The following is a 13843-nucleotide window of genomic DNA, read 5'->3' as shown; positions in this document are numbered from 1 at the left end:
CAGTCTCAGACATTTGTCTCATTGGTCTCTTCCACCTGAGAGTGCCCCAGCCTGGTTTGGTATTGAACAGGAAGTTCTTGCCCCTATTTCGCCATTGTAAAGCCTTTCTATCAAACTAATCGGAGAAGTTAAATTATACCCCGTTATCTGGCTTTTGCACTCGGTATGGACAAAAGTGTCCAGAGTGTTTAATTCGGACATTTATTTAAATGTTTCCTTGAGCATATGGCCTAACCCAAAATTATGTATTAATAAGTCCCCTTTCTGCTGGACAGAGGGGATTGAGAGGGAGGTTATTACACTCTGTGACATATATGTGAGTGGAGTGTTGAGATCCTTTGAAAATATGTTTCAACATTTTGAGATTCCCAGATCAGTTCTTTAGGTATTTACAGCTGCGCCACCTGCTCTGTATTGTTTTTGGGAGTAGCATAGACCCCCCTAAAGTGGCATACTATGGGAGTGGTGATTACTGCTTTTGGAAAAGGTCATGAGGCATCAGTGTATTACTCCCTTATATTCGGAATTTGGGGGTGGAGCTTCAACATCTCAAGAGATTATGGGAGAAAGATTTAAACTTGGTATCGGAGGAGGGCGTGTGGGCTAGGATTCTAAAAAACATCAAGTCTGCATCTAGAGATGCAAGGGTGCGCTTTATGCAATTCAAGACTATGACAATCTGAAGATGGAGGCACAACCCATGTTTTTTGGTGGTGTGTTAAGATCCAAGATTTTTGGTTGAAGTTTCAGAGTTTTACGTGTGACGTATTGGGCACTCAAATTACATTTCTGTATTTTAGGCGATGGGGCAGTCATCAATATAGGGGATAAATACATAAATAATTGGGTCCTGGCTGTTGTTATGATCGGCAGACAGATTGCTTTAATGGGATGGAAGTCGGCTGGAGAGCCCTATTTCAAGAGTGGTACACGGAGATGGGGTGGCGGCTTTCGAGAAAGTGTCATCTAAAAGGCAGGGGAACTTGGTTACGTTTGATGGGAAATGGGGCAGCTATTTGGCATTTTAGGAGGGCTCTCGGGAGGGGCAGTGGAGAAAGAAGTATAGTTTTAAATGTGTAAGTTTATTATACATACATATTTTTTTCTGTATATTCTCATGTGGGACCACAGGGATGTTTGTTGAGGGTCAGGGTGGGGTTGGGGATTGGGAGGGGTAATAGTGGGGGTTAACATTTGATTCTGTAAATATATGTTTTGCTTTCCTTTATAACTGTTTGAATCAATAAAAAATGTTAATCAGAAAAAATTATTCTGTGCTGAATGTATTTGTATTTTGTGTGTTTTCTTATTAAACTATATTGAGAGAAAAAAACATAACTGTCTGGAAAACCTGGGTGTGTATTCACTAGGAGTTTTCCTAAGGTTTCCTAAAGTTTTGGATTAAAACCTATTCACAAAACTGCTAAGAGCAAGTTTATAAGGAAATCTGAGATTCTCTTATACTGAGATACCAACCTCTGCGGCTCTACCATTGGAGACAGCGCAACAGTCAACTAGCATGTTTCAACAGTAAGTCACTGTTTGCAGATACCATACAAATGAATGGGAACACCTATAAACCGTCACCTACTTGTTGCAAAATTGTCTGTGATTACTTGTGTATAACAGCAATTTTGTCATAGTAAACTCCAAAATGATTGTTTAGTGTGAAACAGTCTGGTCTCCTCACCAGTTGCTGCTTCGTTATGCTTTGTTTTGCTAACCTTAAAGGCTCCCCCTTGGTAGAGGGGTTCTGGGGAAATCAGGTCAAACTGAATGACAATTAAACTGATAACATTAATCCATAACAAGCACACAGCACATTGCGATCTCTCCTTACGAAGAGACTGGAGCCGTTGTGCAAGTCCAATGTAGATGAATGAGAAACAAGCGAGTACAAGATAATATGTCCATGTTTTGAATCACAATATAATAAGCATAAAGAATAAAGCACACTTGCTCAATCTGTACATCCCAAGAAACACCAGGCTGCACAAAAAATAGAAATTAACTCCTGCAACTTATTTTTTAATTGCCAAAAGTGATTGGTAGACAGGGAACCACTATTTGTCATACATACAAACATACATACATACAGACAGACATACTGTATATTTGTATATCCTGTATATTGGTGCAATGATCACACATCCTGTCTACTGCATCAACTACACTGGGTAGCCCAGTGATGGCCATAATTGCCACCTTATTTCTTTGAAGCGTTTTGACATCCACAGGAAAACATGCTATGATTTGCGGATAACGTGCTGTCTGGAGAGGGTATATCTATTTTGATACATGGTTCAGCTGACAGATGACACAGAAATTCCCAATCCAGTGAATGAAATTCCCAATCCTATCAAAGCAGCTAATGCAGAGACGAAGAGGAGTTTTTCAGCTGTTTCCCTTTTTTACATGTTGATGGTTGACGTTTTCAACCATTGCGTTCGAGACATTTCATGCCTGAATGCTTGCAGATGTAATCACATCAAAGTGGAATGCAAGTTGGATGCTGGAAAAAAAAGTTGCTGGAATTTATTCACATTTTTATTGCAGGCATCTTTTGGAGGTCTCATGGGATGTACAGCATGAGTAAATGTGCTTGTTCCCCTTCTGTTTAGTCTATTGTGATTTCAAACATTGTAATATTGTGATCTTGTACTCGCTTGTTTCTCATTTGATCAGCACTGGACTTGCACAACAGCTCCAGTCTCATAGTAAGCAAAGACCGGTATGTGCTGCATGTGTTTGTGGGCTGGATATGTATTATTGTTGTCAGTTAAATCATCGTTCAATTCCTCAAGTCAGAGAAAAAATGGGCTTCTCAATTTCTCATGGTGTGTTATATATGATATTGTCAATATCATGTTCTATTTAAAAATCATCTTTTTTGTCTCATCTTCATTATCATTGATGAAATAAAAAACATGTTCATGCTGCTGCTGTGGCCACACAAACACTTTGGACAAAAGTGATAATGGCAAATGGCGGTGTACTATAAATCTGTGAGCCGGCATTCACAGAGATGCCATTTTCATGGTCTTTATGATGCTGCTTTTAAATAGCACATTCTCTTGAGGGCAATGTTTAGGTTGTCCCTTAACATGTACCTCTAAGAGAGTGACGTCACTGCATTAACAACTAGTTACTTTCATACAGTATATGCAGATTTAATGTAAAAACTTGTCTCTAGCTGAATTTTTCAGGAATGAATTAGCTGAATTTGTAAAATACGGTTGTTACTCTCTCAAATAAGTGAGCTGTGTGTGTACAGAATGGGACATTATCTCTGGCTTAACTTCCTGTATATTTCTCTCACTCTCTAGAGCAAAGCATTGAGCGTCAGGTTCTTCACAGTCAGTGTCGTCGTCTGGAGGCTCATCATTATAATCTCAGTCTCACAGCCGAACAGCTCTCGCACTCCATGGGGGTAAGACACATGCCTCTACTGTGATGCACTCTCCTGTCCTCTGCACTCCTGTGCTGTTCATGCATGGTAGTTAATGAGCATGCAGCCATCTTTTCTGCCATTTGACAAAAATGTCCTTTAAATTTAGTCAATATTTCATCACGTCATGTTCTTCTCTCAATAAAATTGCATATCATTTTAACAATGTGCAAAATGGCAAAATCAAGCATCAAACTTGAAACATGTATCAAACATATTAAAGATGAAACAAAATGAGAAAACTGTCCTGAAATAATAACAATAAATATACTAAATCAGATACTTTTTAGAAGTTACTGTTCTGAACTCCTCATGTTTATAAAGTTAATGATATTGCGTTACGTGTTACACATTTTTGAGGAACTCAAGTTACACATTCTGACTAGCGCATAACTTAGACTATAAAGAGAGAATGAACATTTTAACTGAGCAGATGTCAGTTGTGGATAAAGCTGATCAATGTCACATATACACTGATGAGCCAAAATATTATGACCACCTGTTTAATATGCTGTTGGTCATCCGTGTGCCACCAAAACACTAACCCGCTGAGGTATGGACTCTACAAGACCACTGAAGGTGTCCTGTTGTATCTGGCACCAAGACATTAGCAGCAGATCATTCAAGTTTAAGTTATGAGGTTGAGCAGCATGGATCGGACATGTTTGTCCAGCACATCCCATTCAGATTAAGGTCTGGGGAATTTGGAGGCCAGGGCAACACCTTGAACTCTTCATCATTTTCCTCAAACCATTCTCGAACATTGTGTGCTGTGTGGCAGGGTGCATTATCCTGCTGAAAGAGGCCACTGCCATCAGGGAATACCATTGCCATGAAGGGGTGTACCTGGTCTGCAATGATGTTTAGGTAGGTGGCACGTGTCAAACTGATGTCCACATGAATGGCCTGACACAGGGTTTCCCAGCAGAACATTGCCCAGAGCATCACACTCCATCCACTGGCTTGTCTTCTTCCCACAGTGCATCCAGGTGCCATCACTTCCCCAGGTAAATGGTGCACACGTACAGGGCTGTCCACATGATGTCAAATAAAACAGGAAACATTGGATCAGATGACCTTCTTCCACTGTTCCAAGTTCAGTTCTGACACATACGCATTGTAGGCACTTTCAATGGTGGACAGGGGTCATCATGGGCACTCTGACTGGTCTGCGGCTAAGCAACCCCATACGCAGCAGGGTATGATGCAGGGTGTGTTGTGACACATTCCTCCCGTAACCATCATTACAATTTTCTGCCCAATACCCAGTCACCAGTTTGTGGTTTGTCCCCTCGAACCACTGTCGGTAGGTATTCACCACGGCTGACCAGGAGCACCCCTCAAGTTTTGCCATTTCAGAGATGCTCTGACCCAGTCTTCTGGCCATAACAATTTGTCCCTTGTCAAAGTCGCTCAGGTCTTTACTCCTGCACATTTCTCCTGCATTCAACACGTTGACTTCAAGAAATTATCATTACAATCTAATCTACCCTGACCTTGACATGTGACCTTGTTAGCAGATGATCAATGTTATTCGCTTCACCTGTGAGTGGTCAGAATATTTTGGCTCATCAGTGTATAAATGATGTGTTTGAGTGAGGTAATTAACCTGTTATTAAAGTTCATTGTGCAGCTGTTCAGCTCTTGCAGAAGCATTTTGGATTATGTAAATAATTTCTTTCTAGATTTTACTTTCTTGAAAAAAATAAATAACAGTGGTGCAGTTTTTTTCTCTCTTCTTTTTCATTCACAGTATGCTTTCATGAAAACGGTTTGATTGCTTTTTTTTTTGTCTCATCTTTCACAAAACCTTTGTCAATTAACATTTTTGTCAGTAATTTCGTAGACATGATTAACACTGAGTGTGTGTGTGTTGTGTTTGTAGGAGCTGATGGCTCAGAAGCAGAAGCTGGCGGCTGAGAGAGAAAAGCTACAGGCCGAACTGGAGCACTTCAAGAAGTGCCTGACGCTGCCGCAGAGTCCCTGGTCCAGGGGTCACTTCAAGGGCTATCCCAGGTGACACCCTACAGCCCTTTCAGAGAACCCCCCAAACCCCACCCAAACCCTCAATGGAGAGAGATGGTAAGGAACCGAAGATCATGCCACCCGCTGACCTCCCGTATGACACCATTCTATGGGCAACATCACACTTGACACGTGACCAAAACTCATACAACCATACAACCACGTCGCGGAGAGAGCAGACCACCAATCACAACATAGCTCTGCCCACCTGCCATCTCTCCCCCTGTGGAGGTCACACCAAGAAATGCACTTAAAGACAAACAAAACCCTGAAAACCGTCTGGAGGTACTGTGTGATGACAGATGACTCTTTTGATCTAGGAAAAAATTCACATTTTTGTGAAGAAAAAAAAATCTAATAAATAAAGGAATTTTATTGCAAGATTTAGAATAAAGTTTAAAAAAGGTGCTTCAGCATTGTATTGTAAATAATATCAAAACAACAAAAAAGAATTTTGTATGTTTTTAATGACTTAAATCATTGTTCTTTGAAAGAAAAAAAGAGCCTGCCATTTTTTTATATATATATATTTGAATGCTTTTGGGTGTTAAGATAAAGGCTTTGAGTGTTTGTGCTACTGCTGGTCAGGATAACCCTATCAGGACACATGAAGTGATGACATCACTTCCTCTTTGCCTGAACTACAGTAGCAAGAGCCCCAGGACCGCCAATACCTTTTCCTCTTTACCTGCAAGGCCATGCATCTCTGATGACATACCCACCCATAAATATGTCCCAGGACTTTCATTTATCACCTTTCACATGAAGTTCTGGACTACTACACTTGAGTTCTTTTGTCATGAAGTATCATGTAGCCACTTTTTGGATTTCCTGCATTAAGAGCGTTTTTATTACAATGTGATGTTCAAAAGAAATATATCTGTTAAGTGCACAAAACGGCCCAGTAATGTTATTGTGCAGAAGTAATCATTTGTTCGACAACTGTAGATTTGATGGAACAAATCATTTTTTGCCATTTGACAAGTACTGTGCCAAAGTTGAAAGTTGAGGTGGCATGCCAAAAAATGTTTGAAACGAAACAAAAAAAGGAATGTTGATTAAGCTCAAGATAGTGCTGTTGTCACAGCACATCACATGAATTCATTGGAAAATTCCCAAAGCTCCTGCTCTGCCTGAAGACGTTCTTGTTTGCCAAGTTTCATTTTTCTTTTATTTCCATTGGACATTAACATTAAAGTCTTACTGCCTGTAATATCTTTTATTTACTGTCTTTTTATGGTATTCTGGTAGCTGATGTAGAATCTGGGAATGAAACATCTGTTTGTTTTCCTGGCACTTAACCGCCCCCATAATCACGTGTGCTGTATGTATTTCATGTTTCTTCCACGACATACAGCATGCTGTTATAGACTGACCACATGCACATATTGATCTGAATTCACCGTGATAGCGCAACATTAAAAACATAGAAATGTCTCAAATGCATCTTTTTAAAGCTCAGGTGAGGAGTTTGGTTGCACTGTCAGTGGCGTGCCATCAGTTTACTGGCTGTTCACGCATCTTATGCCATGCTATTGCACGGTGGCTTGATATTTACACATCTGAGGCTGGCCCTAAACAATAGCAGCGTGTGTGTGTGTGTGTGTGTGTGTGTGTGTGTGTGTGCGCCGGCTTCATGAAGCACTACCACTGCCTGACCAGAGTGGGCACAAACCTGCCCACCTTACACACACACACACACTCCCCCAAACTCAATGGAGGATTTTAGATGCTGTGAAATCATGTTTTTCTTTTTTCTTTTTTTATGTACTTGTTTGAATTCACTGTAATGTAATATATTCTTTGTTGTGTGTAGTAATTAGGTATTTATGAATATATTGCTGTAATTTCAGACAAAAAAATTTAATATTTCAAAAACATTTGCCACACTTGTATTATTTTATTCATCGTAATGCACTTATATGTATGTTCAAAGTGTTTTATTTAGTGTTTTGTCAGGCATTTCTCAGTACCAAAAACCCTTTGACCAAGCTCTTCACTTTTACAACATGGGCTTGACACAGAAGTTAACATGAACCCTGTCATAGCACAGCAAACATTCAGCAGAATGTCAATGACATCATGAACAGAACCCCTTTCCAGTTTTCATTTAGCTCTATATTTTACTGTTTTATAGTGTTTGATGGATTTGTTTAGGACTTCGCATTGTTCATCCACCTCACATGAGGGGTGTGACATTTCTAAAAACCTTTCAATCAGCCATATTTCATGATTCCAAAACAGGGGTCAAAGAACTCTTTAATTCTCACTATATTAACAGTAATAATTTACCAGAAAGAAAATGAAATGTCTGAGAAATATATACACTCACTTTAACATAACATTTTGAAATTATTCACAGTTTTCCTGATGACCACTGGACAGCACAATCTTGATTCTGATGGACTGTTTTCTAGCTCCGGTCACCATAAGAAGCAACGTATAAACTGAATTGAAATGAGCGTTCAAGATGGAGAACAACCACCGTTTAAGTAAAAATTATTTTAGTCTAAAATTGCATAACTGGAAGTAGTTAATATTAATGATTACCACTGCCGGTCATTACTTAATGTTATCTAGCCACTCAAGTGAGACACTGTTAGAAGACGGTCATCTATGGTGCCACGTGTTATTTTATTTGGCAATTGTTAAATATTTCATACACTAAACATCACATTATTCTTGATGCACTCATGTCCCATGTAAGGTCCCCAATAAGAACCAAGAAGAAAGGTGATAGGAGAGAGTATGGGCCTATCATCTAACAGCTCTGCAGTACGTAACAAGAGTAAATCACAAATTCATATGCTTCAATATGCATCAAGTATATTATCTTGCTCTTCTAAAAAGAAATGAAACCACTGTGCTATACAACAAAAATGTGTCTACACATCAATACAACACATCCATCTGTAAACAGACTGGCACAGATATGGAAACAATTCTATTCATCTATTCTGTTCACAACTTTCTGACTAGCGATACACCTGGGGAAGAATGCCTTTGTCAGACATAGATCAGTCATGCAATCGTCTTCAGATACAGTTAATGTAAGAAGTTTCTATACACCGTAGCCAAATACATTTAAACTCCACAATTCTTGACATTTCATCATAGAAATCATTCCCTGTATTAGATCAGTTATTATTATTTTTTTTTAAGAATGTTAAATGTCAGAATAATAGTAGAGAGAATTATATAATTCATCACATTCCCAGTGGGTCAGAAGTTTACATACACTTTGTTAGTATTTGGTAGAATTGCCTTTAAATTGTTTAACTTGGGTCAAACTTTTGGGGAGTCTTCCACAAGCTTCTCACAATAAGTTGCTGGAATTTTGTCCCATTCCTCAGACTGAACTGGTGTAACTGGATCAGGTTTGTAGGCCTCCTCATGAGAGAGATGCTCACACACGCTTTTTCAGTTCTGCCTGGATTGAGGTCAGGGCTTTGTGATGGCCAATCCAATACCTTGACTTTTTTGTCCTTAAGCCATTTTACCACAACTTTGGAGGTATGTTTGGGGTCATTGTCCATTTGGAAGACCCATTTGTGACTGAGCTTTAACTTACTGACAGGTCTTCAGATGTTGCTTCAATATATCCACATAATCCTTCCTCATGATGCCATCTATTTTGAGAAGTGCACCTGTCCCTCCTGCAGCAAAGCACCCCTACAACATGATGCTGCCAACCCCATGCTTCACGGTTGGGATGGTGTTCTTTGGCTTGCAAGCCTCACCCTTTTTCCTCCAAACATAACAATGGACATTATTGCCAAACAGTTCAATTCTTGTTTTATCAGACCAGAGGACATTTCTCCAAAAAGTAAGATCTTTGTCCCCATGTGCACTTGCAAACTGTAGTCTGGCTTTTTTTTAATGATGGTTTTGGAGCAGAGGCTTCTTCCTTGCTGAGCAGCCTTTCAGATTATGTCAATATAGGACTTGTTTTACTGTGGATATAGATACTTGTCTACCTATTTCCTCCAGCATCTTCACAAGGTCCTTTGCTGTTGATTGATTTGCAATTTTCGCACCAAGCTACGTTAATCTCTATGAGACAGAATGCGTCTCCTTCCTGAGCGGTATGATGGCTGTGTGGTCCCATGGTGTTTATACTTGTGTACTATTGTTTGTACAGATGAATGTGGTACCTTCGGGCATTTGGAAATTGCTCCCAAGGATGAACCAGACCAGTGGAGGTCCACAATATTTTTTCTGAGGTCTTGGCTGGTTTCTTTTGATTTTCCCATAATGTCAAGAAAAGAGGCACAGAGTTTGAAGGTACACCTCCAGTTGACTCCAATTAGCCTATCAGAAGCTAACTGACTAACTGCCTGAAGGTTTGACATAATTTTCTGGAATTTTCCAAGCTGCTTAAAGGCACTGACCCACTGGAATTGTGATATAGTCAATTAAAAATGAAACAATCTGTCTGTAAACAATTTTTGGAAAAATGACTAGTGTCATGCACAAAGTAGATGTCCTAAACGACTTGCCAAAGCTATAGATTGCTTATATTAAATCTGTGGAGTAGTTCAAAAATGAGTTTTAATAACTTCAACCGAACTGTATGTAAATTTCTGACTTCAACTGTATGTTCAATGTACTCATTGTATACAGAATAAAACACCATATCATCATATGAACGGTGGTCATACACTTTCCAACTTCATTAGAAGATGATTTCCTCGGATTTACTTTACTGAATGGAGAGTGAAGTGGAGCAAGCTTGACAATGTCAGCGATAATGATTTGTTTACACCAGGCCAGTAGGCTATTGTTCTGAAAGCTAAAATCAACTAATATTACAAGAAACTGTAAGCTGTCATCTGCTCAACCTCACAGCGCTTCAAATGCAAAACGGACGCGTTTACTCAAGCAACCCTCCACAAAGTGCTGCTAAACCTGATGTGTGTCGTGCTTTGAGTGGCTCGTGATGAGCATGGACACATGAATTGTTTGTCCGGGCTGAAAGCTTCTGCCGACTAGCATGGTTTCGTCACACTTTAATAACGTATTGCATTTAAATCCGTTTATAACTAAATACAAACACGATCAGCGTGAATAAACCATCGGCTGTGAACAAAACTTTCGTGTTATTTGGCCACCTTTCAGGGGCCAGACATGAATTTTCCACAATTCCAGGTGTGGATGTGGGCACCCAATAGTTTTAGAACTGTCTGAAGACAAAGTCTCCAGTCTCCTTGCACAACACCCTGTCACGAAAGTAAATCTGCACCACGGTTCAGGTGACAAGGGACACGTTATGTTGCATGTATTGACGGGAGATGTTTCTCGCAGCAGAGGTGGAGCTGGTGTGTCAAGTTCATCTTTGGTTGTGATCGAACTCCCAATTGGCGGTTGATGTATGCCACAAGTGCTGTGTTGGAACCAAGAACAAATAGAATCCAGTTTTATGAGGACACCAAAATGCAATCAAACATGGCAAGCACTGTGTCAGCGTGGGCTCTGCCCGGGCAATCACAGCACCTGTGCTAAACGGGTGAAGCCGCTTGATGTGGAGGAGAGAAAGCAAGCCAGGCCAGGTTAGCGATACATCCTCTTTAAATCTCCATGTTCTCTTCCTCATGCACAATCTACAAAGCGGTTGATCAGAAGCCGCAAGATTTTAGCAGAAGGAGAGGAGGACAGAGGCAGGGCACGAAACGCTGAAGGGGCGGGTTCACTCCTGTCTCTTCTGCCTATTGATGAGTTGAATACTTTTACTAACAACTTTTAGAATCAAAAGTAATCAAAGCATTTTTAATCATGTGCATTTATTAAGGATATATTATAATTATAAATGTTTCCAGTCATTTGTGTATTTGTCCTCTGAGCTGTGACTGAGGGTCTGATTTATATCAGGAATAAGTCCTGTATTTTCACTTTAGAATACTGTTCCAGGTTGTAAGTAATTCCCTCATAATTATGTGGTAATTCTTTATTAATTACTCAGGGGTTCCCTGTATGTTCCCTTCCCCTCAGTCATTGCTTTACATACAGGAATAATTTACCCAAATGTAATGTGATATGTGCTGAGGAAAACAAGAGACACACACTATACTGTATATAAATCATAAACCTACCTGAGGTAAGTTGGCTAGTCACTTATAGTGGGGATGGGGTTCCATTCCGTTGTTGATATCTGGTTACAGACCACACTCACAAAGCAATTGACCATACAGGCCAAAACTACAAGTTTCACTGTAATGACTAATTTTGGGAGTGTAGTAATTCCACAAAATGCGTATTGCATTTCCATAGTAATAATAACATTAGAAGTAAGGAAGAAGAAAGAGCCACAACCTGAATATTGTAATGGCTAATTGTTATGATATTATTGTAATTGTAATTAATCGACTGTTCATTAGTAGTTATTCAATAGTTTTCTCCTGTTGCTGAATTAGTAGATAAATAAAAGTAGTTCATCAGGAGGCATGACTGAATTCAATAGTTATTGATTAGCTAATCGTTAAATAACACAACTATAAAATGCTATAACATACTGATTAGTTAACACATCTTCCTTAGTAGTTAATAGTAGTGACTTAAGTGTTAATGAAGAATTACTTATTAGTTATGCATTAAGATACAGAATTCTAAAGTATTACCCTTTTTTCTTTTAAAGAAAAGGACGGAGGAGTCAAAATTATTTTTTGGTTATCAACATTATCCGGAATATTCCTTACTGGGTGAAAAGGTTTCTTTTAGTTTACCTAAAAAATATGACAAAATGTAGTGTTGTTCTGTCATGGAGTTAGTTTGCTGACATTTCTCCAATTCACACATCTTTGAAATTCTTGACCTCGGAGAACTCGGCTAGTCGAAGAGTGTTGATGATAAAACGAATTGTGGGTGTGGTTTGTGCGTCATTTGTTTTATTTACAATCACGTGTGCCTGAGAACTAATTACTTAGGTTACTATTGTTTTGTTTTTTTATTATTATTTTTTTATTTTATCACCTTTTCAATCATTTGGGAATGTCCAATTCACTCTACTTAGTAGGTCCTCGTGGTGGCGCGGCTACTCACCTTAATCCGGGTCGTGGAGGACAGGTCTCAGTTGCCGCCGCTTCTAGGACCCTAAACCTAACGCATCTTGTTGTGCATGACACCTCAGAGACACACAGCCTGTGGAGGCTCATGCTACTCTCTGCGATCCACGCACAACTCACCACACGCCCCATTGAGAGTGAGAACCACTAATCACGACCACAAGGAGGTTACCCCATGTGACTATACCCTCCCAAGCAACCGGGCCAATTTGGTTTCTTAGGAGACCTGACTGGAGTCACTCAGCACACCCTGGATTTGAACTCACAACTCCAGGGGTGATAATCAGCGTCAATACTCGTTGAGCTACACAGGCCCCCTAGGTTACTATTGTTAAAAATCAATACCTTTGAAGCAAACCAACTGGAGAGCAAGATGGACAGAGGAAAAATAAACCTCAGACTTAGAGAACAACTGGGTACCTAATTGTAACTTACTACCCATTCAGATACCTTAAACCACCGTCACTGCCATCAAAGAATTTGTGAGCCATGCAGATAAGTAATAATTGGAAAGCCTGTTACTAGACAAACAAACAGTTATTACGGATACCTTGGGTCAGACCACAGTTATTAAACATCAAATAGTAACCACTGATTCGATCCCTATACAGAAGAGATCATACCCAGCACCAATCCACAAGCAAATGTTCATAGATGAGGAACCAGAGACTATACTCAAAAGGGAGTCATTCGTCTGTACACATCCCAATGGGCATGGGAATACCTGATTTTGTGAAGACAACTGGGCACTCAATCCAAAACTCCTCTAGAAGACTTTGTCACTAAACAGAACCAGTACAAATATCAGCATCTACTGTTTGGTCTGAAAAATGCTAGAGCCACGTTCCAGAGACTAATGAGCAGGGTATTACAGGAACTTATCGGCATGTGTTTGTCATGTACCCAAGGGATGTTCAACAGCATTTTAAAAACTTCAAGCAAGTGGAACTGGGATCAACCAGCTCACTCTCAACCTTAAAAAACGGAATCTTGTCAAGAAATCACTAAACTATCTGGGCCGTGTTATCTCGGAGGAAAGCATTTGAACCCACATCGTGAGCAGAATCAACACCACAGACTGATGCGCTACTGAACACGCAATTTCTCATTTAACAATTCAGGGATTTCCAGGATTGACCTAGACACCGATACTCCTCGCTGGAGAAAACGCCCGCCTCCCTCCCAGCCACCAATCACCACGAGAACAACCAAGGTTTACTTTCAGTTATTAGAACTTACTCCCCTGAGACATTTTATTTCCATGTTTCAAATACTTTGTGAACATTTACTAAAAGTATTTTCGATAATATGA

At 39.8% G+C, this 13843-nt stretch overlaps 1 protein-coding gene across 1 annotated transcript in view; it reads left to right on the top strand.

Annotated features, from left to right (window-relative positions):
• LOC127661374 (genetic suppressor element 1-like) overlaps positions 1–7322 on the top strand; it is a 341952-nt gene extending 334630 nt beyond the window's left edge. Inside the window, 2 exon segments of the mRNA XM_052152028.1 lie at positions 3327–3430; positions 5334–7322. Of these exon segments, the coding sequence (XP_052007988.1) occupies positions 3327–3430; positions 5334–5468 (239 nt within the window). The 3' untranslated portion in view covers positions 5469–7322.
• Positions 7323–13843: the final 6521 nt, after the last annotated feature.

This window comes from Xyrauchen texanus, chromosome 21, assembly GCF_025860055.1.
Source record: "Xyrauchen texanus isolate HMW12.3.18 chromosome 21, RBS_HiC_50CHRs, whole genome shotgun sequence".
In the NCBI taxonomy this organism is placed as follows: Eukaryota; Metazoa; Chordata; class Actinopteri; order Cypriniformes; family Catostomidae; genus Xyrauchen; species Xyrauchen texanus.
Note: the sequence above shows the minus strand (reverse complement) of the source record. Positions and strands in the feature narration are given on the sequence as shown.